The 25,288-nt window shown below is 54.6% G+C and overlaps 4 protein-coding genes across 5 annotated transcripts; 2 read left to right on the top strand and 2 right to left on the bottom strand.

The window, feature by feature from the left end:
• The first annotated feature begins 32 nt into the window (after positions 1-32).
• On the top strand, positions 33-4,333 carry PTCD1 (pentatricopeptide repeat domain 1). The gene is made up of 7 exons (XM_053992373.1): positions 33-491; positions 1,036-1,176; positions 1,372-1,590; positions 1,917-2,018; positions 2,334-3,086; positions 3,752-3,934; positions 4,154-4,333. Exons 1-7 carry the CDS (start codon positions 33-35, stop codon positions 4,331-4,333), a joined length of 2,037 nt encoding a protein of 678 aa, XP_053848348.1.
• A 575-nt stretch (positions 4,334-4,908) lies between these two features.
• Positions 4,909-7,263, bottom strand: BUD31 (BUD31 homolog). 2 transcript variants are annotated; one of them, XM_053992229.1, is made up of 5 exons: positions 7,155-7,263; positions 6,405-6,550; positions 5,831-5,953; positions 5,481-5,647; positions 4,909-5,182 (listed from the first exon to the last, which is right to left on the bottom strand). In XM_053992229.1, exons 2-5 carry the CDS (start codon positions 6,496-6,498, stop codon positions 5,132-5,134), a joined length of 435 nt encoding a protein of 144 aa, XP_053848204.1. In that variant the 5' UTR covers positions 6,499-6,550; positions 7,155-7,263; the 3' UTR covers positions 4,909-5,131. The 2 variants fall into 2 exon arrangements, with proteins under 2 accessions (XP_053848204.1, XP_053848205.1); XM_053992230.1 differs by lacking the exon at positions 7,155-7,263 and adding an exon at positions 6,644-6,896.
• Positions 7,264-7,393: 130 nt separating this feature from the next.
• On the top strand, positions 7,394-15,597 carry PDAP1 (PDGFA associated protein 1). The gene is made up of 6 exons (XM_053992228.1): positions 7,394-7,487; positions 10,552-10,643; positions 12,496-12,603; positions 12,972-13,093; positions 13,980-14,131; positions 14,752-15,597. Exons 1-6 carry the CDS (start codon positions 7,478-7,480, stop codon positions 14,808-14,810), a joined length of 543 nt encoding a protein of 180 aa, XP_053848203.1. The 5' UTR covers positions 7,394-7,477; the 3' UTR covers positions 14,811-15,597.
• Positions 15,598-16,910: 1,313 nt separating this feature from the next.
• On the bottom strand, positions 16,911-24,204 carry ARPC1B (actin related protein 2/3 complex subunit 1B). Its single transcript, XM_053992487.1, has 10 exons — positions 24,006-24,204; positions 21,629-21,702; positions 20,826-20,930; positions 20,001-20,223; positions 19,301-19,408; positions 18,807-19,013; positions 18,168-18,243; positions 17,889-18,085; positions 17,346-17,436; positions 16,911-17,208 (listed from the first exon to the last, which is right to left on the bottom strand). The coding sequence occupies exons 2-10, from the start codon at positions 21,690-21,692 to the stop codon at positions 17,170-17,172; spliced, it is 1,110 nt and encodes a 369-aa protein (XP_053848462.1). The 5' UTR covers positions 21,693-21,702; positions 24,006-24,204; the 3' UTR covers positions 16,911-17,169.
• Between the last annotated feature and the right edge of the window lie 1,084 nt (positions 24,205-25,288).

The following is a 25,288-nucleotide window of genomic DNA, read 5'->3' as shown; positions in this document are numbered from 1 at the left end:
CACCCGCTCGCTTCTGGGGACAGCAGCACATCATGGGCTCCCTGCGGCTCCTCGTCCCCCGCTGGTGCCGCTACGCCTCCCCCGTTCTGCTGCAGGCGCGGAGCGCAGCCCCCGGGGCTGGACCCGGGCAGGCGCCGCTGCTGTGCCGGCCCCCAGGGCAGGGCCCGCTGCCGGGCTGGAGAACGTGCAGCTCCTCCCAGGCCTCCTCCAAACTGCCCGGCAGCGACCCGGGAGAGATCAGTGCTGGCAGCTCCGCTGGAGCTGCCGAGGAGCAGAAGGATGACGACGATGATGATGAAGGTGTGGAGTTCGGGACGCTGTCTGATAAATTTTCCTCTAGAAAATATTACCACAAAACCACAGCGCGCTTTCGGGATTTAAAGCTTCAAGAAGAAGGAGAAGAAGAACCAGAAAGGAAACCTCGACGTGGCCCTAAGAACACTCCATACTGGTACTTCCTACGGTGCAAGGCCCTCATCAAAGAGGACAAGGTTTGAACCCAGCTCTTCTCTCTCTTGTTTTTAATAGCACTGCTGAAAGATGCAGCTCTGACCAGTCTCTATCACTTGGTATCTTTACAGAAAGAATTAAAATAAGAATTTGCTGTAGAATCATAATAAAACAGTTTGGGTTGGAAGAGACATTAAGGATCATCCAGTTCCACCCTCTGCCACGGGCAGGGACACCTTCCCTGTCCCAGGCTGCTCCCAGCCCTGTCCAGCCTGGCCTTGGACACTTCCAGGGATCCAGGGGCAGCCACAGCTTCTCTGGGCAACCTGTGCTAATGCCTCGCTTCCCTCACAGTAAAGGATTTCTTCTCAATATCTAACCTAAATTTCTCCTCTGTCAGCTTAAAACCATCCCCCCCAACTCCTGTTACCACATGCCCTCGTCCCAAGACCCTCTCCAGCCTTGTTGTGAGGAACCCCACACACTGTAGGACTTGGACTGCAATCTGCCTACAGCTGCATATATTAATATCCGTTGTAGTTGATTCTCTTGCAGCCTCATGATGGATTTTTCTCATCCTTGTAGCTGGCAGAGGCTCTGGAGCTGTTTGAGGTGCAGATGCTGAAGGAGGAGCGTGTCCAGCCAGAAGAAGGCAATTACACTGTTCTCATTGGCGGCTGTGGCAGGGTTGGCTATGTGAAGAAGGCATTCAGGCTCTACAATGATGTAGGTTTAACTTCTCCTTCAAAGCATTTTCTAAGCTAAAAGCATTTCAAGCATTCAGTTGTGTTACTTTGTCTCCAAAATGCCTTTGTGTTAGCTTTGGCACCTTCTTAGCCTGAAACTCTTAAAAACAAGTTAAAAAATTCAAGCTGTCCTTTTGTAAAAAGGCCAGTTCAAATCATTCTTCTGTTCCTTTAGATGAAAAAACGAGGGTTAATCCCCACAGAGGCCACTTACACAGCCCTGTTCAACGCCTGTGCTGAGTCTCCATGGAAGGACTCGGGGCTGCAGAGCGCCCTGAAACTGCGGCAGCAGCTGCAGAGCAAAAACGAGGAGCTGAACCTCATCACCTACCACGCCCTGCTGAAGGTCTGTGCCCTCTGCTCAGACCTCAGGATGTGCTTGGATGTACTCAAGGTAAATAGGTTGCTTTTCTCCTATTAAAACTATTCTGTGCTGTGGTTAAAGCTCCTGGAAGTTGACATGTTGCATCGGGTTTTTATTTAATTTCCAGCAGAGATAATTACAGATCACGTGTTTCTGTTTAATTGATCCTTATTGTTGTACAGTGAAATTGTATGTACCAAAATCTAAACTTAATTACCTAAAAGGAGGCAGCTTTGGCTTTAAAACTGGCTGGGTGTGTCCAAAACGTGTTACATCTATCCCCAGAAGATGAAGGTGGCATTATATCCTTCCACACAGGATAACTGGAAGTTTAATGCTCTCTCTGCTCTTTTCAGGAAATTGTGCAGAAGGGCCATGTCCTCACAGCTGAGACCTTCAGTTTCCTTCTCATGAGCTGCATAAAAGACAGTGAAAATGGCTTCCGATTTGCCTTGCAGGTTTGTCCTCGTGTTCTGAGAGGGGGGAAAGTGCTGCTGCGTTGTAACTCATCACCTGAACACATGAAAAGCAGTGGGGTGGTGAAATGGGAGGAGTTCAGCTCCTCCTAGCACAAGTTCTGAAAACCAGACTTTGCTCGGGACATCTCGTACGCTGGTAAATAACCCTGGATCGTCTCACAGGGCTCTCCAGCTCAAGGTCACTGTCCTTGTCATGCTGTAAATTCACTCCTTCTCATACAGATCCCATTAACAGATGTACTTACTGCTGCTAGAGATGCTCCTGTTATTTAATATCCATCTTCCCCTCTTCAGGTTTGGCAGCAAATGAATAAACTGGGAATAAAGGCTGACAGCCACACCTACAACCTGATGCTGCGCGCGGCCAGAGACTGTGGGATCGGCAATCCTGCTGTGGCCTCTAAACTCCTGCTCAGTCCCCCTGAGAACTCACCTCAGCTAAAGCTGCCACCTGGCAGGCGGAAGAAAAAGGTGCAAAATCAGAGGAAGAAGGGATCAGAGAGTGCTGCTGTCCAGCTGGATGTGGAAGCTATGGAAAAGCAATTATTTCAGGAGAGTTCAGTGCAGCCCGAGGAACGGATCCAGCAACAAAATAAAGATGTGGCTGGGGCTGAAGCAGAACCAGCTGCTCCTGACAGCCCCAGTGTCACTCACAGCAGGGCTGGAGCCTTGATGAGGAGAGCCCAGAGTGAGATGGAACGGGAACAGCCACACCCAAGCCAGAAGCTGCCTTTCTGCAACCTGCCCAACTTGTTGGATTCCAGAGTGGCTGACACAGCTGTGGTTTCCCTGGGGACGGTGGCCACACCAGCCCATAGACTGGCTCTGATGGGGGATGTGGAGGGATTCTTGAACAAAATGAAAGAGGACAATGCAGAGCCCAACATTAAAACGTTCACGTTACTGGCTGAGCTGGTGGAATCCCAAAGCCCCTCAGAGTCCTCTTTGCTGGCGTTGCTGGATGATCATAAAGTAAAAGTAGATGTGACCTTCTTTAACACTTTAATGAGGAAGAGAAGTAAGCAGGGAGACCTGGAGGGAGCAAAGGTGAGAGAAAAACCTCAGAACCAGCCTCATCACCACCTCCTTGTCTCAGGCCTCTCTTTTGCCGAGACCCATTTCTCTGTCCACAGTAGAAACTGGGATCTCACACCATTTCCCATAAGGTGGTGCTTGGGTTAATTTCTAAATATTTTTGGATTCTGTTCTAGCATGTCCAGCCCCCTGTCTGGAAAGCTACAGTAAGAATTTTTGGGAAATGATGCCAACACTTGTATCTTGCAGAGCATGATGCCAGCTCTGGTGAAGAGGGGACTGTCACCTAACCTCCAGACATTTTGTAACTTGGCAGTTGCCTGCCACAAACAGCAGGATGGACTGCAGCTGCTCTCAGATTTGAAGGTAATTAAAGAAAAATCCCCTGCTGCTTGGGGTCTGAGCTGCAGAAAGAGGCAAAGTGAAGTGTTAATGCTTTTAAAAGACCTGCTGAGGTTTTTGTGACGAGTGGTTTTGTTCTCTTCCCAAAAACATGCAGCTCCAGAGTAGCTGGAGCTCAGGTGGTGTGTCCTGCACCTGTGCTGGCAATGCTGCTTCACAGGTCCTGTGATGAGAGCTGTGCTCCTTGTGTAAAAAGTGCCTCTGCCCTTTCCTTCTCTGAGTCCTGCACTAGTCAGCAGATAAACTTGTTTAACCATAGCATTTGTTCTTTCCAGAGGTCTGGAATAACTCCCAACAAGTACATCTACAGCAGCCTCATTGCTGCTGCTGTGAGGCAGCTGGATTACAGTTACCTCACGGAGATCCTGCGGGACATGAGGAATAACCAGGTGCCTCCCAATGAAGTGATCATCCGGCAGCTGGAGTTCGCAGCGCGGTACCCTCCCAAATTTGACAGGGTAAGGAGCCAGGACTGGCAGGCTGTGAAGGCTTCAGAAAGGGAGGGGAATCATAAATATGATGATTTAATGTCTGCCTGAGTGTCCTTTGGGTTTGTCTGCTCTGGTTGATGATTACTTGATTGCTGTATCTTTGGAAGCATCTTGTAGCCCTGCAGGTTGGTGCTGAAGTGAGCTCTCATCTAATAGAAACTTGTTCTGGTGGATTTCTCTTTGCAGTATAAGCACAAAAACCCATACCTGGAGAAGATTGATGGTTTCCGTGGCTACTACTACCGGTGGTTAAAATTTATGGCTGGAGAGGAGACCCCCCACCCCTGGGCCAAGTACAGGACAGCAAAGCCTGGGGGGCAGGACAGCAAGGCAGAGGCTGTGCAGGAAAAGGGAGCAGGATGCTGAAGTTTCAAGTTCTTCCAGCACAAGGAAGATGCATGACCTGCTTCTTTAAACTGGCTTGTAGTAAAGCTGCTTTGTGTATCCCCAACCCCCAGTTCTTGCAACAGTTACATAATAAAATATTTCCCTTTTTTTTAAGGAGAAGCAAATACATTTTCAGTCAATTTCCTTCAACTGTTGAGGATTAAATGGGCTGTAGTTTAGCAAACCCTGTGCAAAACAAGGAAGGAGCAAAATCAGATTTGACAGGGGTTTAGCTCAGTGCTGGTTTTGTCTGTGTCCTGTCACTTCACATGTGACTCTGAATCTCTAGACTGCTGGCATTCCTGAAGGGATCTGTGCATCAATTCTCAGCGGAGAATTCCAGTGAAATGTAGCTTCCATCTGCATGTGGTCAGGGAAGAACTCAAGACTGGACATTTGGAAACTGTATTTCCTTTCTACACAGCCTTTTAAATGGACTTAGTTGAAAAAAAAAACCCCACAGTAGCTCACTGTGCAGAGCAACCTTCAAGCACCCAGAACAAAAACAGGAGAAGAGGGGCACAGGCATGTTTCACCAGAAGATCACACCACTCTCTCAGGAAGGCAAGCTTTATTTTAAAATAAATGGCTACACAAAACCCTACTCCAAAGCACCCCCCATTTATGCACGATCCAGGTGATCATGCTGCTGCTTTAATTTAATACAGAAATATCCCATCACAGAAAATGGCTGTAATTGCACTCATAGTCCATTGAGGAGGAGGAGGAGGAGGATGTCCCTCAGAGTTCAAAAAACAAGTTTGATGGCAAAAGGCTTCACCCAGAGCAGCCTCTGCATCCACAGTGAGTGCACTCAATGATTCTGCCCTGAAAAACAAACATGAGGAGGGTGTTACAGCCAAGCCAGAGCAGCAGGCTCAGACCTTGAGGCAGGGAATGGCTCTGGGTGGGAAGAGGTTCCAGAATTTGGTGTTATTTCCCATATTTTTAACAACCTTAAATGAATGCCAAAGCTGACAGTAACTTCAGCACCAACTGGACACCAATTCTACCAGCAAAGGCAGAGGAAATGACCAGGAAGAACAGCACTACCCCCTCTGCTGTCCCTGAGCTGGGAGAAGTCAGAACAACTACTGCAGGGCAGAGGAACAAGCTGGAGACTCACCACTTCCAGCTTGCTTTTGGGGACCCTGCAGATGCAGTTGGTCCCAAAGTTGGTGTCCCTGGTCTGGATGCAGCGCAGGCAGCAGAGGTTCTCGTAGCCCTGCTTCTTCCACTTGGCAATCAGGTTTTTGTCAGCATAGCCCTCCTTGATGCAGTACTCATAGAGCTCTGGGGAGGAGCAGACACTGTCACAAGTCTTACTATCAGGAGTTACCAGCTGTAGTAACCAGCAGGTAAAGCAGCTGCCAAGCCTTCCCTCCATCCTCCTTCCCCAGAAACCCGATCCCACCGACTCAGTGGCGTCCACAGGTGAACACCTCACTCACTCCGGTTTGCCCCTGCCCTCCTCACCTCTGCTGATTGCTTTCCTCTTGTAGAAGAGATCAAAGATGTAACGTGTTTTCTGGTGGTGGATCCTGAAGATGGGCCACAGGGACTCCACTTTCCTCTTCCCTTCGTGTGGCTCTGTCTCAGCTGGGAGGGAACACAAACACCAGGTGACCAAGTGCTTCCCTCAATCCCTTTGCAGTGAACTGTTCCAAGAACGTCCATAACTTTAATACATGGCAGGGATAAGACTGAGATTAATGGGAGGAGACTCAAATGTGAGAGACCTGGCCTGGAACAGCTCCTTTAGGATATAAAACCAGTGGTAATGGGATGACATGACCCACAGTGGGATCGGGGGTGACTTCACGCCCACAGCAACAACAGGGACAGGAACTGCCACACACCCATGAGCTTCATCCCTAAACCAGCTGGAACCAAACCTCTGTGCCCATAACCCCAAAACTAGGGACCAGCATGGCCCAGGATCAACCCGCAGCACCACTGGAGGCACAGACACACAAAAGGTGCACCTGTCTTCATGAAGCAGCTCCTGTGAGCTTGTTTTGGGGTCCCATCCCTGAGAACACCCACTCACCTTCTCTCATCTTCTGATCCAGCTCGTCCAGCGTGGGCTCGATCAGCTCCCAGCCATCCGGGGGAGGCTTCCTGCTCCTCTTCACTTTGGGCATTGCCTCGGCAACGAGAGGGGCAAAGGGAACTCCCAGCACTCCCTCAGAATCACTGGGAAAGAAAAACACCTGTCAGATACATTTCTCCTAAGGTTTCTCTGCTCCCCTTCCTGCTTTCCACTATAAGGATAAAAATGAGCTTTACGGAGCTCGTGAAAGAGGTGAAAGCTCTGTGACTGCCACACGATAAGTCAGTTTTTCTCCTCAGCAATGCGCGGCAGCCACTCCTTCAGCTGTCTCCTGTCAGCTGAAGTTGTCTCCTGACAACTCCGGTCAGATCCCGGTAACAGAGGCCGCCGGCCCGGCCCCGACAGCCCCATAGCGGAACCCGGGGCTGGCGGGCTGAGGGGAGGCCGCAGGTCCTGGTTCCGGTTCCTGTGCTGACCCCGATCCCGGTCCTGGTCCTGGTCCTGGCCCTGGCCCGGATCCCTGGCCCTGTTTCTCTCCCGGTCCCGGTCCCGGCCCTGGCCCTGGCCCTGGCCCGGATCCCTGGCCCTGTTTCTCTCCCGGTCCCGGTCCCGATCCCGGTCCTGGCCCTGGCCCTGGCCCGGATCCCTGTCCCTCTTTCTCTCCCGGTCCCGGTCCTGGCCCTGGCCCTGGCCCTGGCCCGGATCCCTGTCCCTGTTTCTCTCTCTCCCGGTCCCGGTCCCGCTCACCGCCCGCTCCCGTCGCGCCGCCGCCGTCACCGGGGTCCTCTCGCAGCCGCACCGCCCGTGGCCGCGCCCCCTGGGCTGCCCTGCGCGCTGCCTGAGCGAAACGCTCCCCGCCGGCCGCGCCGCCGCCCCGAGAGAGGCGAGAACCGGGAGGGAACCGCTTCCGCTCCCGCTCCCGCTGCCCCTGCGGGAGCGCCGTGAGGGCGGCGCGGGAGCGCAGCGGCGGCGCTGCGGGCAGCCCAGCGGCGGGGGCCTGCGGCGGGGGCGGTTCCGGTTCCGGTTCCGGGCGCCGCTCGGGCCGGGGGGGCCGCGCCGCCATCGCCGCGATGCCGAAAGGTGGTGGGGGCCGGGCCGGGCCGGGCGTCCCCCCGCGGGGAGCGGTGGCGGGGGGGGGACACGGGGCACGGAGAGGAAGGGGCTGAGGGGGTGTGTGGGCCGCCCCGGCGCGGGCAGGGCTCGTGCTCGGCCCCGGCTGTGGAGATGCCGCGGCGGGTCCGTTCTCCCCGCTGTCCCGGCCTTGGGGGAGCCTGCGGGGGTCTCTTTCCCCCTCACCGGCGGCGGACGGCGGTCCCCGCGGCTGGGCTCTGAGGGGGTCTCGGGTTCTTTTTGCCCCCACGCCCTTCTCGGGGGCTCCGGGGGTGCCTCGCCCGCTCCCCGCCCCCGAGGGACGGTGCCTTCCCCCCGCCCTTCACGGAGCCGGGCCCGTTCTGTGCCCAGCAGCAGCCCCTGGGGATGTCCGCGCCTCCCGCGGCACCGGGCTGGGCTCCATGTGCTCCCGCTGGAACGGGAGCCGCGGCCGGTTCCCCTGGCACGGGGCTCACGGAGCCCCGGGGAGGTGGATCCAGCCCCACCGGGGCTACCGGGGGCTGGCGGCCGTCCCGGGCGGGGGTCCCGCCCCTGAGGGGGGGGTTCAGGCGCTCCGAACGCGGCTCCTTTGATGTGGCTCCGGCAGCGCCGCGTTTTGGGTGTTGCGAGCGGGCAGGGACTTGCTCCTGGCGTGATTCAGGAGCGGGGATGAGGCACGGCCCGGCTGTCACGGCTCGGCAGGATCCACCCAGAACCTTCTCCACATGCACCGTCTGCATGTTTGGCTCTTGCAAACCCCGGTCACACGCGTTAAAAGCCATCTCGCCTCATTCCTCTCCCCTGCAGTTTGCTCTGCTTTATTTCATCAGCATTTCCCAGCCTTTAGCACTAAACTGATCCCTTGCTTAGATTTTATTGAGCCACTTCGTTGTGGGTCCATTTGCACAGTGACAGGAGATGGGGCTGAAGCTTTCACATGGTTTATGTGAAGGCAAAGAACCGTGGCGGGTTATAACCCCATTTTTCATATTTAAATGCCTGTAACTCAGGATTTCCTGCTCTTTATTTCAGTGTTTGATTAAAACCTTTTGCTTTGTGGAAGAAGACCCCCCAAGTCAGTGGGAGTTGTTGGATTGATGGCAGAAGAGTGGATTTTGGCACTCACTGTTTAATATAAAAGGGAGTGGTATAAACAAGCTGCTAATAAATTTTTTACAGGATTATTTCAGATTAATCTCCTTTTTTTCTCCCTAATACTTTGATTTTAAAAAGAAGATATTCCATCAGTATAATTCCATTCTCTTTCATCTAAATACCTTAATTAGACTGTTTAAAGCTGAAGACAAATGTGTTTGAACGTGGGCCTGCCTGGGCACCACTGGGTTTTGCTGCAGGTGAAATCTGCAGGTGATTCTACTTTAAAAGTGCTTCACGGAGGTGGAAAAGAAGGGTTGTCCTTGTTTTCATGTGGGGAAACTGAGGCACAGAGCTGGTCAGTGGCAGGTGTTGGACCAGCTCCCCATGTCTGATGTGAGGTTTGATCTCCCTGTGGGAGCAGAGCCCCATCCCTGCACTGTGCTGAGCTCCCGTGGGCTCCATTCTTCCATTTGCTTCTTTTTAGACTTTTAACATAAAATAGTTTCTCTTTAGTTGCTTCTCCCCCTTATCACCAGTGTTTATTTGCAGTAATGAGCAGTTTGTGTTCCTTGGTCCTGAGCCCAGTGTGGAATTCTGGCGCAGCTGGGTGAGGAGCCCTGGCCGGGCTGGGAGCACAGTTTGGTTATTTGGGGGTTGGTGTGTCACAAACATCACTGCTGTTCCATTTGGGGTGATGTCACGTGCTGGGCAGTGAGGTCGTGTCTCCCCAGGAGCATTCCCATGGCAGATCTCCTTCCAGAGGGTGCCATTGTTCCCATGTGGGATGGCTGGGAACAAACAGAAAGCACCAGTCTGGCTGCACCAAAGCTTTTGGTTGTGCTTAGGATTTGAGAGCCCTTGAGCTTCCCCAGCTGAATCCAGGGAGAAGAATTTGCTCTCTGGACCTCCCCATTTCTTTTGGAAAAATACCTGAGGAATTTCTGTAAAGCTTCACAGTGAGGTTTTGGGACAGAGCTAATGCATTGTGAGAGTTTGTCTGTGCTGAGCCAGGAGAATTGGTCAGAAAATGTTGGATCTCTGAGGCTCCCAGTGCCTCCCAGTCCAGCAGCAGACAGTGAGAGAGCAGTGGCACATCTCCCATGGATCCCACACAGTGCCAGGGAGGGAGGGGTGATCCCTCACCCCTCCCCATCCCTGTAAGGTTCCCATTGTCCTCGTGAAGGCAGGTGAAGTGGGGAGGAGGACAGAGATCCAGTGTTTCCTGCTCCTTCCATGGCACTTCAGAGCTGCCTTGCCAGAGTTGTTTGCTTTTTGCCAATCCACAGCCCTCACTCAGGACTGTGGATTGGCTCTATCCAACTTGCTTCCCAGTTCTTTGGGCTGGAAGAACATAACCAGAGCAGTGGCTTGAGGGGAGCATTAATGGCTTCAGCAGTTCATTAATGAACACAATTTGGAACTTGGGCCAGTGCCAGCCACAGTGACTCCCCTTCTTGGTTCCTAAAGGCTTGTTTTTATTTTTCCTCATAAAGCAGTAAAACTGGAGGCTCCTTTTAGGACTTCTTCAGCTCCCATTGTAATTCCCAAAGCTTTTGTCCAAATAGCTTCCTATTTTCTCCTAACACAGTGGGAGAGGTTAAGGAGCCAAGCTTGTTGGAATGTTTGTTGCAGCCACAGGAACACATTGTGATTCCTCCTGTGCAGGAAACTGGGATCTGCTGTGGGACTGAGCATCCCTTGCCAGCCTGGGAAGGGAATTGGAGAGGCCACGAGCACAGGCAGGGAAGGGTGATATCAATAATCCCAATTCTCTGTGTGTCTCACCTAAAAATCTTGGAGCATTTCACCAGGTTCAATGGGGGTTTTGTTTAGGTCTGTCAGAGCAGCTATTTTGGTTTGTCCTATCCACACCTAAAATCCTGAGTGCTGCAGGAAGAGCAGACCTTTCTGGAAGTTACCACTAAACCATTTGTTATTTTTTTTTTGTTTTGTGCAGGTAGAAAAGGAGGCCACAAAGGCCGAGCAAGGCAGTACACGAGTCCTGAGGAGATTGATGCCCAGCTCCAAGCAGAAAAGCAAAAGGCAAGGGTATGTGTTTGCTCCTTTGTGTGCTTTCTCTCCTAATTCCTGCCTTATCCAGCCTGGTTGTTGGCTGCTCAGGAGCAATGGCAGCTTAGCCAAGTGCTGCAGATCATTCCAGCTGTGATCACACTATGGATCCCAAATATCTCCAGCTGGGGAAACTCCAGGGTGTCACCCAGTCTGGTTCCTGAGGCCTGGGAGACCACCCAGGGCAGCATTGGAAGATTAAAGGACAGGGAGCTGATTACACAGCAGCTCTGGAGATCTTTTCTCTCCATACTTCATCATTTCAGTCTCCAGTGTCAGCTCATTTTTTTATCCATGTTCTGCAGCTTGGCTTTGGAGAACAAGGGCCACATCTTCACATGTTACTGTATATTGAAATTATTGTATTTGCCCTCTTTCTATCGTAGATTTATGGACCAAACTCCTTTGACTTCTTCCTGGACACAAGATTTTATTGTTTGCCTCTGCTTTGTAGGGAAAGATAAAAAAGTTTCTGGTGTGGAGCCTCTCTTGGGTGTGTTTCTGTGCTCCAGCATTGGACTGTAACAGCTCCCCCCACTTCCACCACGACCTGACTGCTGTCATAAAAGCCTTGGCTGCATTTTGGGGCTCTTGCTCTCTTTATTCCCAACTTATCACAGCTCTGGTGACACTCTGATATTTTTCTGTGACTTTCTGGAAGGGCTGCTTCAGCCCAAATGCACAATTCCAACTGAGGCCTCACAGCGCTGACCACAGGAGGATAATTACAGCCCATGTAGGAAATCCTGGTGAATACCTTTGAGATGACTCTCTCAAGCAGTTCTGAGCCATAGTGTTGAGTCCTTTTTAATGTTTTGCCCAGCTGGAACTCGAGATGATTGCTTGGTTTGCTGCTTACCCACATATTCCAGCTTCGTGTTGGATTTCTTCTTCCAAACTGTAACTCCTCTTGGCTAGTTTCTGATTCCACCTTCTTGGATTCATGCCATATTTCCAAATTCTGAAACCACTTATGAGTCTCATCCTGTTTTCCAAAATAATTCCAACTCCTACCAGTGTGATGTCATTCACAAACTGTGTAAGTGTTCTCTGCTTCCATGTTGTTAATAAAAATACTGACTGGAAGTGGAACAGAAAAGCAGGACCCACTTGAAATGTGTATCTTCTTTCACAGCAAACCAGAGAACTGCTCTTGGAGAAGGATTTCTTTTTTGTGATAATCCATATCACATAGTGATGGTTACATCTAACACTGATATATTAAGGAAAGCTTAAAAAACACCCCCCACAATTAACAAAATTACTTCTCTTACTGTTCCTTGCTCATCCACTTTGCTAATTGCTTGATGAGAGATGTTGGTAGTGTAAAACAAGCTGTTCACACCCATGCTGGTTCTTCTTATGATGCTAAATTAATTCCCAGGTTCTGACTGGTGGAAGCTGTGCTAAAAAGGCTGTAATTCCTTGGATAATAATGTTCTGGTTGATGGTTGTTAATTTTCTCCTCTAGGTGTTTTTATTTATCCAGACCCAGAATAAGCTCTAAGCTGCATCCGTGTAGTTTCCAGTCTCTGAGGTAGTGTGCAGTGGAAACCCAGGCCAGAATTCTTCTTTGAGAGCTTTCATTTGGGGAAAGTAAAGTGCCAGTGGTGTCTTTTACAGTCATTTTCCTGTTAGAGAGACCAGCAGAGTTGTTTGGAGGTGATGCTGTTGCTGAGGAGGAGCCCTCATTCTGTGACAGCCACACCCCCTTGGTGGCACAAGGCCACGTCAGGAACACCAGTGCTCAGAGCTGTCTCATCCCTCCAAAATCTCATTTAGGAGCTGGGTTTGGGATTTTTAGTGACATACATTTCCTCTGATTTTGTAGGAAGAGGAGGAGCAAGAAGAAGGAGGTGAAGGAGCAACAGGGGACCCTAAAAAGGAGAAGAAATCTTTAGATTCAGATGAGAGTGATGAAGATGATGAGGATTATCAGGTACTGCATTCTCAGGGCACTTAATGCACCTAATACTTGGGCTGGTGGGGAGATGCACACTCTGGATTCTGAGCAGAACTACCTGGTGTGCATTTTTTATAGAACTACTTTTAGAAACCAAAAAAATGCTCACTTGACAGCATTTTGCCCTCAGAATGAGAACTTGTGAATATTTACAAATTAAATACAAAAGCAACAAGATTTTTTAAAAGGCTGAAGGTGCCTTGATTCATAAAATGGTTTTGCTGGCTTGTAGTGAAATCTTGACTTGTGCTTTTGGGGTGCTTTGCAGTGTGTTTGGGGAGCTCTGGTACAACCAGAGCTGGCTGTGACAGCTCCTCAAGCTCCCTCTTGTTCTTGACCTGCAGCAAAAGCGCAAAGGAGTGGAGGGGTTGATAGACATAGAGAACCCCAACCGTGTCATTCAGACAACCAAAAAAGTCACTCAGCTGGACCTGGATGGACCCAAGGAGCTCTCACGACGAGAGAGGTGAGTGTTCCCTGCTCCCCTGGAGTTTCAGCCTTGCTGCTGGCAGCAGCTAGATGCAGGGAGGTGTTTTCCCTGCTCTGTGTCAGTGTTTCAGGGAGGCCCTTAAATGTGCGTTGCTGTCTAAAGCAGGCACTGAGCAGCAGCAAAGTGGGCTCACTGTGCTTCAAAATGTGGTTCCTTAGAAACTTCCCAGGAGTTTGTCTGTCCTCTGGGAGCAGCTGTGGCCATCCTGGAGCCAGGCAGCCTGCCCTGGTGTTCTGAGGGAAAGGGATTTAGGCCGTTCCTTTCCTAAGGTTTTATGCCAAAAATCACACCTAACAGAAACCCTGAAATCATACTGCTGTGAAAGGGATTTAGGCCATTCCTTTCCCGGAGTCTTATGCCAAAAATCAGAACAGAAATCCATTAACCAGAGGTCACTTTGGATCCACTTCAGTCTCATTGCAGAAGGTGCTCTGGTGACAGGTGGCAGTTTCCCAGATTCCAGATATTGTGGTGAAATTTTTATCTGGGCAGACAAATTACCTGAAAACCAAAGTTTAATCTTCTAGTTTCATTTAGCAGTGGTGAGGTTTGGAAGGGAAGGTTTAATCTTTTTTATTTGGGATAGATTGCTTCAGCAGAAGCACACCTTTGAGAGTAAAACATGTCACAGTTCTTGTGATGTGGGGCTAATTCATTTGACCTCCTTGTGTGTCTGTGTCCTTACTTAGCTGAAAGAAGGTAGAAATAATCTCACCTTACTCTGCAAATAGGCAGAACCTGTGCTTGAAAACTGGTGAAGGACCCCCAGTTTTGGGGTTTTTCCTCGTTGGAAAGCCCCACTCTGCCTGTTCCCGTGGGCTTGCCTGGATACTCTGGTGACTGGTGTGCTTCCTTTGGGCAGAGAGGAAATAGAGAAGCAGAAGGCAAAAGAAAGATACATGAAAATGCACCTAGCTGGGAAAACAGAGCAAGCCAAGGCAGACCTTGCCCGATTAGCCATCATTCGGAAGCAAAGGGAAGAAGCTGCCAGAAAGAAAGAAGAAGAAAGAAAAGGTTAGAGAATAATTAATCACATTCTCCTGCCTCTCCATGCCATGCCTGCAGAGGTACACATCCCTCCTCTGAGCCTGTGTGTCATCAACTCCCCCCAGCAAAGCCAGACTCAGGTGTTTCCCTCTCATAAAGTTCTTGCTTCATAAACAAGAACTTGGGCACTGGAGCAGGGAAAGAGAGAAGGGAATTGCCCTTGATATCCATCTTGTCCCCTGCCTCCCAGGCAATGCTGGCTCCAGTTTGGGGGTGTAGCAGGCTCCTTGTGCTGGGTGATTTATCTGCTTTGCATGTGGGGATCTGAACTGCCCAAGGAGTTCCCAGCACTCCTTCCCTTCCTGGCCTTTCCCTGGGAGGTGTGAGCCAGCAGTCTGAACACGGCTGCTTGGTGGCTTCCACTGAGAAATGTGGGCATCAGGGTGGTTTGTGGGCACCTGGAGAGAGACCAGGGATAGAAGGGAACATCAAGAGGAGCTGTGCCTCTTACCTCTGAGAAATTGGTGGGAAGGGTGGGATTTTTCCATTAGCCACCTGGCAGGGTTCAGATCCCTGGGGCTGCCAAAACTCCCCCAGACCCTGACGTGCACCATGAAATGATGAAACTCTGTTGTTTTCCTCCCCAGCAAAAGACGAAGCGGCCATGGCAGGTAAAAGACTGCAGTCACTATCCCTTAACAAGTAAGCACAGGCCATGCAAGAGGAGGAAACACCAGGGAACTGTGCCTGGTCCTGCCAGGAGCTCTGCCTTCCATCGCTGCCACGCAGGGCGTCCTGCAGCATTGACCTCACCTCCACCTCCAAGAGACACTGACGATGTGTTTGTCCTCATCCTGGCACAGATTTCCATTTGGGGTTAGGGGCAGCTGCTCTCTGCAGTGCAGAGCTGTGCTGGACAGCAATTCCCTGTAACAGTTTGGAAACACGAATGTTTTTGCTGTTTTTAGGATCAAGAACTCGTAGATGGTGGGAGGGGGGCAGGGTGGGAGGGAGCTGTGTGGGAGGGGAGGTGCTTCAAATACTAGATTGCAAGAAAATAGATTGTGGGGTCGTTTTGGGGTGGGGCATGGGGTGGGGAACTGACTTGGTATGAAATCCCAAAGGATAATGTATCTGAGGAATCCAGTTGGCAAAGAGCCCATCAAATTTTGCTGCAGGGCGTTGCAGTATAAGCTGGGAGCCTGACTTCATGGACATCTGGAGTGCCGTTCCTTCCTGGATTCATCCCTCCTTTCTTGCAGCCAGTCTCCCCTTTTCCCTCCTCTTCATTTTCTTTTTCTCCTCCTTATTAGGGATAGTGCCAGTTTTTAACCACATCATCCTTTGTTTAAAGGAGAAAAACAAACAACATTTATTGTGTCAGATCCAGATGAAAAAAAAAAAGGCAAAAAAAAAAAAAACCAACTTGATCAAGTTTAAAAACCACCAAGAGAACTTGTATATTTGGCTGATTAAACTGTAAGTTATCAGAACTGCTGTGGCCTCGTGTGTGTGTGAAGGGCACAGCTGGGGGGTCCTGGGGGAGGCACAGCTGCAGCTGGGGGCTGCTGGAGTGATGTGGAGTTCGGCTCTGGGTTCAGGAGCTCCCTCAGCACACACAGCCTGGAGGGAAAAAGCTTTTCCTGCCGATTCTGATGGATGTCTTGCACAATCTGTTTACCACGGTGGAGGAAACAATTACCCTCAGGCCACTGTCTGGCCTGGTCCCCTGTCAGAAGGGCAGTCACCGCACTGTCACCTCCTCTCAGATGTCTCTGGAGGGGAGATGTTCCAGCCTGCTGTGCCCCAGGGCGTCTGGGAGCCCTGCTGCCAGCCTGTCCAGGGACACCAGTGCTTCCCACACTTCCCAGAGGCTGCGGATCCACCCCCAGGGCTTGGAGCACTGAAGTCACTGGGAGAGGGGTTGCAGCTGTGGAGATGAAGGGTGACAAACGGGATTTGTTCCGTGTCACCCTGGCCGTGCCTGGCTGCGGGGACTTGAGCACAAGGGTGTGACACAGGACTGTGCCCCAGGGACTGTCACAGTGACAGTCAAACTGCTGGCTCAAGCCACAGCTCAGACCAAGCCAAGATTTGGGATAGGAAATGCTCTCAGGCAGTTGTGGAAGATGAGCAAGTGCTGGCAGGAGAGGTGCCTGTGCTGTCAGCTCCAGGAGGGAGGAGCTGATGTGCTGGGGACAGCCTGACATGGGAAGTTTGGGTGATCCTTGGAGCACAGGGAGGTGGATGGGGCAGGACAGGGGGAGTTTTTGGGCTGATGCTGGGATGGAGCAGGGCAGGAGCCACAGGGTGAGAGAGTTGAGGCTTGTGAATGCATAGAAATGAGTGGAAAAATCTTCTCCAAGTAACACCTCCCACTTACTGAGGGCTGGAGAAGAACTCAAATGTCACTGTCACTCTGGCAGCCAGTGCTCCATTCCCAGGCCATGGGAAGGTGCAGGATTATCTGGGGAGCCCAAGGTCTCTGAGCTGGCTCCAGGTTTGGGAATTGCCCACCTGACAGGACTTTACCAGGGAATTCAGAGAATGGGAAACCTGTGCTCTCTGCCCACTTCCATCCTCTGCCCTTCCTTTTGCCTAACACCAATCCTGTTTTGAAATGGTGCTGAAGTGGGGAATGGAAAAGTAACATTCCCTTTATCCCCATAATCCCAATTCCCCCTCAGGAGTGGTGGCAAAAAGGATGTGACCACCTGTGGTGAGATGTGGCACAGCACTGTGATCTGCCCTGATCACCCCTGTGTTTGCACTGATCTTGTTCTAAAAAAGTGCAAAGAAAACCCCCTTTTGATTTATTCAGGAAAATCCTTTATTTGCTATTTCTCCAAGCAATGTATGACCAGCATCAGGAAGGATGGTAACAAAAATAGTAAGAAAAATGGTTTTCCTTGTCTGGAAACAGCCACCAGGGCTGGCTGGCAGCGGGGACAGGCACTGGTGGCATTGTGGCTGGGTCGTGTGGCACAGGGGAGTGGCAGAGGGCGGCAGGCAAGGGGCAGAGCAGGGGCAGCTGGAAGCTGGGATGCCCTTCCCGGATGATTCCTTCATTTGATCTTGAGATCCTTCAGCGCCGACTCCAGGCTCTGAAATGAAACAGGAGGGTGTTCATGAGCTCGTTGCTTCCCAAAGAAACCGGAGGTGGTTGGGGAGCTGGAAGGGGGGAACTGGGATGGCTCAGTGCTGGTACTCCCAGCCTGAGGGGTCCACGGGAATTCCTTACCTTGACATCCCAGATGCTCATGCCCCCATCCATCCCCGTGGTACAGAACTGGGAGCACTTGTCCTTCCCACCAGCCAGCACCGAGATCTGGCTGTGGGTGCAAAGAGGGAGCAGCAATCAGTCCCAGGGCTGAGCCCTTAGGGGTGGCAATGGGGCTGGACTCCTTCATCTCTACCACCAGTGCAGGAAGGCACTGGGGATAGACAAGGATGCCTGGGGATACCCAGGGATGCTCCAAGGATGCTCCAGAACCGTCCCAGCTTTTGGGACTAGACCTCTCTATCTCCCCTTCCCACATGCAAGGATTCTCTGGGAATACCATGGGGAACTCAGGGATATCCAGGGCTGTCACAGCTCCTGATGTTGGAGCCTCAGTTTCTCCCTCCCACTTGCAGGGATGCTCAGGGACATTCTGGGGCTATCCAAGGATGTTCCAGGGCTGTCCCAGCTCCTGAGCTGGATAGCAGCACACCCAGGGGATGCTCAGGGATCATCACCCCCAAGCAGCCCCCGAGGTGACCCCAAGCCTGCCCCAGCCCACACCTGATGCTGTTCTTGTGCAGGGTGTCCAGGCTGGCGTTGGCCGTGTCCGAGCTCGCTTTCTTGTCCAGGTTCTGGAAGCGCTCGCGGGCGGTGAGGCCGCGCTGGGAGCTCTGCTTGGGGACGTCCAGCTTCCCCCCGAAGGTCAGGACTCCCTGGCTCTCCTCGTAGGTGAACAGCATGGGGCAGCAGTCGTGGCCCTGGGGAACAAACCTGCCCTGCTCAGCACCCCCCGGCCGGCTCCAGCCGCAGCACCCAGCCCGTGGCCCCGGCCGGACTCACCGCGGCCACCAGGCTGTTCTCGGTGATGAAGGTGACAGCCAGCAGGGGCAGGGTCTCGGTGCACAGGGAGGCAACACTGCGAGGTGTGAAACACGAGCTGAGCTTCAGCCTCAGTGCTGAGACTGGCACAGCTCATCACACGGGTGGAAACACAAGGGGAGACACCACCTCCTCCACCCGTGCTGAGCTGGGGATGTTTCAGGGGTGTCCCAGGTCCTGGGCCTGAGCCCTCTGTGTCCTACACCCAGGTACAGGGATGCTCAGGGAATACCCAGGGATGGTCAGAGATACTCAGAGATACTCCAGGGATGCTCAGGGATGGTCAGGGATACCCAGGGCTGCTCCAGGGCTAACCCAGCTCCTGAGGCTGAAACCCTCTACCTCCCCCACCCAAGTACAGAGATGCTCAGGGGATACTCATAGATTCCCAGGGATGCTCTAGGGCTAACCCAGCTCCTGAGGCTGAACCCTTCCATCTCCCCCACCCATGTGCAGGAACACTCTGGGATTGCTCTTGGCCCAACCCAACCCAGATACCTGCATCCCTGTGTTGGTTTGGGGGGGTCAACCCCTGCTGCCACCCCCAGTACAGCCTCCCCCAGTCCCCTCAAGCCCCCTCCTGTCCCCAGCCCTGCTTACGCCATCTTCTTGCCAGCGTCGGCGAGGCACAGGGTGCTGTCGTGGCTCACCCAGGCCACACGAGAGCCACTGGCTGAGAAGCAGATGCTGTGCACCCACCCACAGCTGCTGCTCGACTCAAACATCAGCTCCCCAAAGGGCATCTTGGAACCCCAGGGCGTGGGGCTGGGCCGCTCCTCCACCTCCTTGATGTAGGCTGAGAAGATCCTGGGAGGGGGAGAGCCTTCCATGTGTCCCTGGATGCAGGATCTGTGCCAACTTCATCCCTCCCCCTTGCCTCAACTGTGCGACTCAGTTTCCCTGGCAGAGCCTGTGGGGTGCCCCCCTACCTCCCATGGGTGCTGTACACCTGGGATGGTCCCCAGAGCTCCCTGCATCTCCCCCGTGCTCCATTCCCTGCTCCAAACAGCACTGGGAGTGAAGCTTACCCCCCAGTCCATCCTTGGGGATCTCCCTGCATGAGGCTCCCCAGTCACCCAACACCTGCTCCTCACCTGCACTTGAAGTCACAGGAGCCAGCGGCCAGGAGGACGTTGTTGGGGTGCCAGTCGAGGCTGAGCACCGTCGAGCGGATGGGCTTCTTGATGTGCTTGCACACCCACCTGTGTGGAGAGGGGGTGGCAGCAGAGGGGCAGCATCACCATCCCCAGAGCCCCCCTGGGATTTTGGGGAGCTGGCTGATGTTGGTCAGGGCTACAAATGCGCCAGGAGCTGCCCTGGGCCACCTTCCTGCAGTAGCAGCTTGGGCATGGGGAGTCCATCCCTCCATTTCCCCATCTGTCTCCACCTCCAGCTCCTCCAGTCTCTTATTTCCCAATCCATCTGCCATCCATCCATCATCCATCCATCCATCCACCCATCCATCCACCCATCCATCATCCATCCATCCATCCATCTGTCCATCCATCATTCATCCATCCATCCATCCATCCATCCATCCATCCCTCATCCATCCATCCCTCCATCCATCCACCCATCCATCATCCATCCATCCATCCATCTGTCCATCCATCATCCATCCATCCATCCATCCATCCATCCATCCATCCCTCATCCATCCATCCATCCATCCATCCATCCATCCATCCATCCATCCATCATCCATCCATCCATCCATCCATCATCCATCCATCCATCCATCCATCATCCATCTCCTCTCTTTTTCCCTCAGGACAGACCCACTCAGAGCCCCACCAGTCGTTCTCCTGCTCGAAGTAGCAGATGGAGATGAGGCGGGAGCCGCTGCCCACAGCGAATTTGTTCTCCTTGGGGGACCACTTGACGCAGCGGGCGGCGCGGTTGATGCGCAGGATGACCAGGGTGGGCTTCCAGACGTTGCCCTTGAGGGTCCACACGTAGGCATTGCGGTCGGTCCCGCACGTCACCAGCCGGTTGCTCTCAGGGGCCCAGTCGATGCCTGGAAGGCAGAGGGAGATGATGGTGGCCCATGGTGGCCCAGGGAGCCTCGGGAATGGGAATGGTGGCACTCAGGGCTGGGGGGTGTCTGAAGGTGTGGTTGTTCTGGGTGGTTTCTGATCCACAGCTCCTCTTTGCCCCACACCATCCCTCCCACATCAAAGCATTCCATGTCAACCCATCCCACCCCATCTCTCTCGTCCATACATCTCATTCCACCCCATCCCTTCCCATCCCATCCCGTCCCTTCCCGTCCCATCCCATCCCTCCTATATATCCATCACCCATCCATTCCTCATTCCACCCTACCCCATCCCTTCCCTTCCCATCCATCCCACATCATCCCAATCCATCTCACCCCATTTCTCCCATCCGTCCCTGTCCCTTCCCATCTCTCTCTCCCTCCTTCCCTCCACCCCATCCCTCTCCATCTCTCCCATCCCATCCATCCCACCCCTGGCTGCCTTCAGCTGGACACAACCTGCTCCACTCTCCTCCACCCCTGCACAACCCCCATCCACTGGGCACCAGTGCCACGAGCAGGGCTGGGAGCAGCTCTGGGCACCATCCGTGTCCCTGTCCCCTCTGCCAGCTGTGACTCACCTGTCACCTGCCCGTTGTGCTCCTTCAGCTCGTGGACTTTGCTCCACTTGGCCCCATCCTTGCGGTAGATGTGAACCTCGTGGTTGTTGGGGCACAGGGCGATCTCTGGGGGGTGACAGTGGCCAGGGCAAAGCCCTCCCCTGGGTCACAGGCTCCGCAGGGCCAACCAGCACCCACCCACCCCTTCCTGGGCTCCTGGTCCCCACTGAGCCCCAGCTGCCTGGGGGGGGGGGGTCCCACCAAGCCCCCCAGCCCTGGTCCTGCACTGCCCTAATGCTGCAAATTGTCCCTAGGGGAAGGGAGAACCCCACACCCCACAGTCATCCCTTCCCTACGGTGTGGTCCCATGGGGCTGGGGGGATGAAACAGGACAGGATGGGATGGGATGGGATGGAACAGGATGGCTGGGGGTGCACAGCTCCCAAATCCAGCCCCATCCCGCCCCGCCCGCCCGGCGCTCCGGCCGCAGCAGAGAAAGCCCTTTTTGTTCTCCCGCATCCCCCGGGCCGCGCTCGGGAAATGCCATCGCCCGTGAATCACCCGGCTCTGCTCCGCGTCCCTCCCTCCCCGGCCGGTGCCTCGGGGCTGGACGCTCTGCTGGCACCCCCGTGCCAGGCTCGGTCCCGGCACTGGCACCGGGGGACACAGGGGGATGTGCAGTCCCAGCCCCCAAATCTGCCCGTGGCAGGATCTGCTTCCCCAAACCCAGCCCCAAGCCAGCTCTGCCCCGCCCCGGGGATGTTGAGCCAGGATTGTGCCTGGGGATGTCCTTGGGAATTTCGGGGTGCCCCAGGCGTACTCACGGGTGCGGTCCTTGTTCCAGGCATGGCAGCTGATGGGCTCCAGCAGGAAGCTGTGGTAGGCCATGGCTCACGGGCTGGGGACAGGGAGAGACCCCCAGGCTGTCAGGACACGCTGCTGCAGCCACAGGGACAAGATCCCAGCCCCACAGAATGATCCTTCCCACTGGGATCAGTCCTGTGTTGCAGCCCACCATGTCTCTCCTCTGCCGGGGAGAGGGTTCTCCTGAGGATTTCCAAACTCAGAAACTGTCCATTTCCAGGAATTTCTAAACCCTGCTGTCATCCTGCTCCAGCTGGCTGGAACTTGCTGGGCAGGAGCTGGCTGGGGACACAGGGACCCTGGTGCCAACAGCCCCATGTGCACCCCTGGGGTCCCACCACGGGCAGCACCTCCTCTCTCCACCCCAACAGGGCCAGATCCACTCCCTCCTTCCACACCTCTCATTTAGGAAGAGCCAAAGCCCCATGGAGGCCCTTCCATCCCATCAGTGCTCATCCCTTCTCCTGGCCGAGCTCCCACCATTCCTGCTGGTCCCCAGCTGCCATGGGATGGAGCAGTTTGCCCCAGAGGCCCCTCCAGGTGCCACGGGAGCGGGAAGGGCTCGGAGCAGCGCCACAGCCCCTTGGCCATCCGGCCCAGGGAGCGCAGGGATGCAGGGAAACACCTCACCAGGGCGTGGCTGATGACGGGAATTACTCACAGCCTGCTCTCGGCTATTTTGGGAATACGTCCCGTTTTCTTTGGCAGCTAAAAACTCCAGGGGAAGGAAAAAACGTCCCTCTTAGCAAAGCTCCATCCCTGGGCTGAGGAAAAGAAAATCTGAGGAGCTCCATCAGCTGCCTTCTGCATGTGGAGAAATTCCAGTGCTGATGCAGGACAGCCCCGCTGTCGCACAGCCCCTGGCCAAGGACGTGGGCCGGGATGAGGAGGCAGCTGCCCTGTCCAGCCCCGCCGATCCCCTGGAATGCAGCACAGGGTGTCCCAAGGAGGGTACAAAGCTGCTGCCACCACGGCCTCTCCCTCGAGCCCTGCGGATGGAGCAGCACCACGAGGGACGGACAAAACCATCAGCGACAGGGGCATTGCAAGAGATCAGGAGAGGGAAAACGTGTGAAAAGGGGATTTGGCTGAAATGGGCACCGGGCTCAAAGGGTTCCCTGCAGGAGGGAGGGGAGGCAGGACCGAGGTGCGTTCTGGCTTCGACACTAAGAAAACAGCAATACTTTTACTTTTTCCGTGGTTTGGGAGCTCAGAGGCATGAACTTTCCTCCCTGGGGGTCCCCGCTGCTCCCTTGCTGAGTGCCAGCCCGAAGGGACGAGCTCAGCCGCCGTGCCAGGGACGGAAGTCTTTGCCAGACACGGGAAGGAGTGAGGGCTGCGGGGGCCCGGGCCGCTCCCTGCAGCGGGTGCTGTTTTATTTCCCCCACGGCCCCTTTAGAGCCAGTTCCCCGCTGGCTGAGTGACCCACGGGGGCTCGGCAGCCCCTTCCCCAGCCGGGAAGAGCAGCAGAGGGGCTGTGGTTACATCCCTCCCCCACCCCTCCAAACCAGGGGCTCTTGAGGGAGGAAAATGGGAATTTTCCGAAGGCCAGACAGGGCGGGATTGGGAGCTGGAACAGCTCCGTTATCTCCCCGGCCAGTCCAAGCAGTTCGGAAACATCCTCGGAGGAGATAACCAAACCTTGGCAGAGCCGAGTGCCGGGGGCTCCTCCCAGTCCCGGGAGGAAGCCACACACCAGAGGAGCCGGGCTTTGGGTTTTTACGAGCCTGGCGGGATGGCGGGAGGAGGGTTTGCACCCACTGAGGATCCTGCTGGGAGCTGGGACCCCCTGAAACTCTCCCCGGACACTGTGGTGGACCCCTGCACCACCAAGACCACAACACCCACCCCCGGGAGCCCCTCTGCTCCCTGCGGCAGCTGAAGGGTGTCACCCCACCCTGCTCCTGCCAGCCAGGCTGGGGACACCCGTCCTCAGAGCCCAGGGCTGGTGGGGGGTACCCCAGGAGCCAGCCGGGCCCCGAGGGGACACCCCCGTCCCAGGGGAGGACAGATTGTGGCAGCTCCGTCCCTGCCGGCACCAACCCCGAGGGGACCCCCACAGGACGGCTCTTTCCACCCCCTCAGAGCTGTCAGACCGCCGGCAAGAGAAAAAAAAAAAACCCTGAAACTTGCTGACAAAGCTGGGAGAAAACCCCAAAACATCCAAAACGCAGCGACAGCGAAATTCGCAGGGGGCAAGGGGCTGCCTGCACCCCCCTGACCCCAGCCCGGGGGGACCCCCCGAACCCTCGAGCAGGGTGTGAGCGCCAGGAGCGGTGACAGCCACAGCCCCACGGGACAGCCCCGGTCCTGGCGGGCGGCAGAGCCCGTCCTTACCTTGCCGGGCAGGGCGGGCTGGGCTCAGTTCCTGGACGGCGGGGCTCGTTCATGGACTCTGGGCAGTCGACACGAACGGAGCCCGGAGCGAGCGGCGGGAGCTGTGCCTGCCCCGCCGAGGCAGCCCGACTTCCCTTTTCCTCTCCGAGAAGTGCAACCACTTCCTTACGTGGGCGTTGGGGGAGCGCAGAGCAGCTCTGCGGCCGCCCTGCCCCTGTGCCTGCGGGCCAGGCCGCTCCGGCACCGCCGCACGTGGACGGGCCCCCGGCCCCGGGATGCTCCCGGCCGCTCGGTGGGACGTGGGCACCTCGCCCTGGGTGCTCCAGGGAAGGATACAGCCAGGAGAACAGAAGAGAAGGATCCCCGGCGTCTCCCTCTAGCAGCGGGTGTTGTTCACCCCCGGCCCCCGATGCGTTTCGGAGGGATGGGGACTCCCTGTGCTGCCTGTGCTGGCCCCCAGCAGGGAACAGCCGTGCTTGGAGCCCACCCGGGGCGAGACGCTCGTCGGCATCGCCTCCCACGGCCGGGGAGATCCGCAGGACCCCGCGGAGCCTGGATCCGCCCGCCCTCGGCAGCAGCTGCTGCTGGTTCCTGCATCCCGCAGAGCCCAGTGGGACCCAGTGCCAGGCCGGCCGTGGTCACCATGCCTGGATCCCCACGCAGCAGACATCCAGCCCTCTGGTTTTATCACCTCCTGCTTCAGAGCAACTAGTTTTTATCCCATTCCCGCCTGGATGTGCTCAAGCCTTCCCTCCTGGGCACAGGGATGCACTCACTCACCCCTTCCCTCTCTGCTACCCCCCAGATCCCCTGACTGCAAGAAATGAAACACTCATTATTTTATGTATAGAAGGGAGAGGAAATTGTAAAGCCAAGCCTGACTGCCAGGGGAGAAGATGGGAGACACAAGGAAACCAGAGAAGGATCCAGTTCTGTGATGGAGAACAGTGGCTGCCACTCAGAGCTGATCTTCCACAGTAACAGAGCCGAGAAACGAGCAGGGTATGAAGCAACTCTGGTTCCAGAGGAAGTGGTAAATTTAGTCATTGGGGTTAAGACACTTCTGCATTTTCAGCAGAAATGACAATTTTAAGCTTTGTAAAGCAATGCCACGAGCCAGCTAATCCCCTCAGAGCACAGCAAGGCAGCAGCACAGGGAGGAGGAATACACCCTGTGAATAAAGCTGTGTGCAAATGCCTCAGTGAGCTCCTGAGGCTCGGAGCTGAACTGCAAAAGGAACCTGGGGACAAAGGATCAGCACAGAAGCCAGACCACGCTGACA

This window comes from Vidua macroura, chromosome 16 (assembly GCF_024509145.1).
Source record: "Vidua macroura isolate BioBank_ID:100142 chromosome 16, ASM2450914v1, whole genome shotgun sequence".
In the NCBI taxonomy this organism is placed as follows: domain Eukaryota; kingdom Metazoa; phylum Chordata; class Aves; order Passeriformes; family Viduidae; genus Vidua; species Vidua macroura.
This window is presented reverse-complemented; position numbering and strand designations above follow the sequence as displayed.

Coding starts and splice junctions, on each gene's coding strand:
- PDAP1 (XM_053992228.1), top strand. Junction 10,644..12,495: donor CAGAAAAGCAAAAGGCAAGG/GTATGTGTTTGC, acceptor CTGATTTTGTAG/GAAGAGGAGGAGCAAGAAGA. Junction 14,132..14,751: donor GAAAGAAGAAGAAAGAAAAG/GTTAGAGAATAA, acceptor TTTCCTCCCCAG/CAAAAGACGAAGCGGCCATG.
- PTCD1 (XM_053992373.1), top strand. CDS start 33: ATGGGCTCCCTGCGGCTCCTCGTCCCCCGCTGGTGCCGCTACGCCTCC. Junction 492..1,035: donor CCCTCATCAAAGAGGACAAG/GTTTGAACCCAG, acceptor TCATCCTTGTAG/CTGGCAGAGGCTCTGGAGCT. Junction 3,935..4,153: donor ACCCTCCCAAATTTGACAGG/GTAAGGAGCCAG, acceptor TTCTCTTTGCAG/TATAAGCACAAAAACCCATA.
- BUD31 (XM_053992229.1), bottom strand. CDS start 6,498: ATGCCCAAAGTGAAGAGGAGCAGGAAGCCTCCCCCGGATGGCTGGGAG. Junction 5,954..6,404: donor GGATCAGAAGATGAGAGAAG/GTGAGTGGGTGT, acceptor GTTCCCTCCCAG/CTGAGACAGAGCCACACGAA. Junction 5,648..5,830: donor GAGGAAAGCAATCAGCAGAG/GTGAGGAGGGCA, acceptor GCTCCTCCCCAG/AGCTCTATGAGTACTGCATC.
- ARPC1B (XM_053992487.1), bottom strand. CDS start 21,692: ATGGCCTACCACAGCTTCCTGCTGGAGCCCATCAGCTGCCATGCCTGG. Junction 19,409..20,000: donor TTCGAGCAGGAGAACGACTG/GTGGGGCTCTGA, acceptor CTCTCCACACAG/GTGGGTGTGCAAGCACATCA. Junction 18,244..18,806: donor GACGCTGGCAAGAAGATGGC/GTAAGCAGGGCT, acceptor CACACCTCGCAG/TGTTGCCTCCCTGTGCACCG.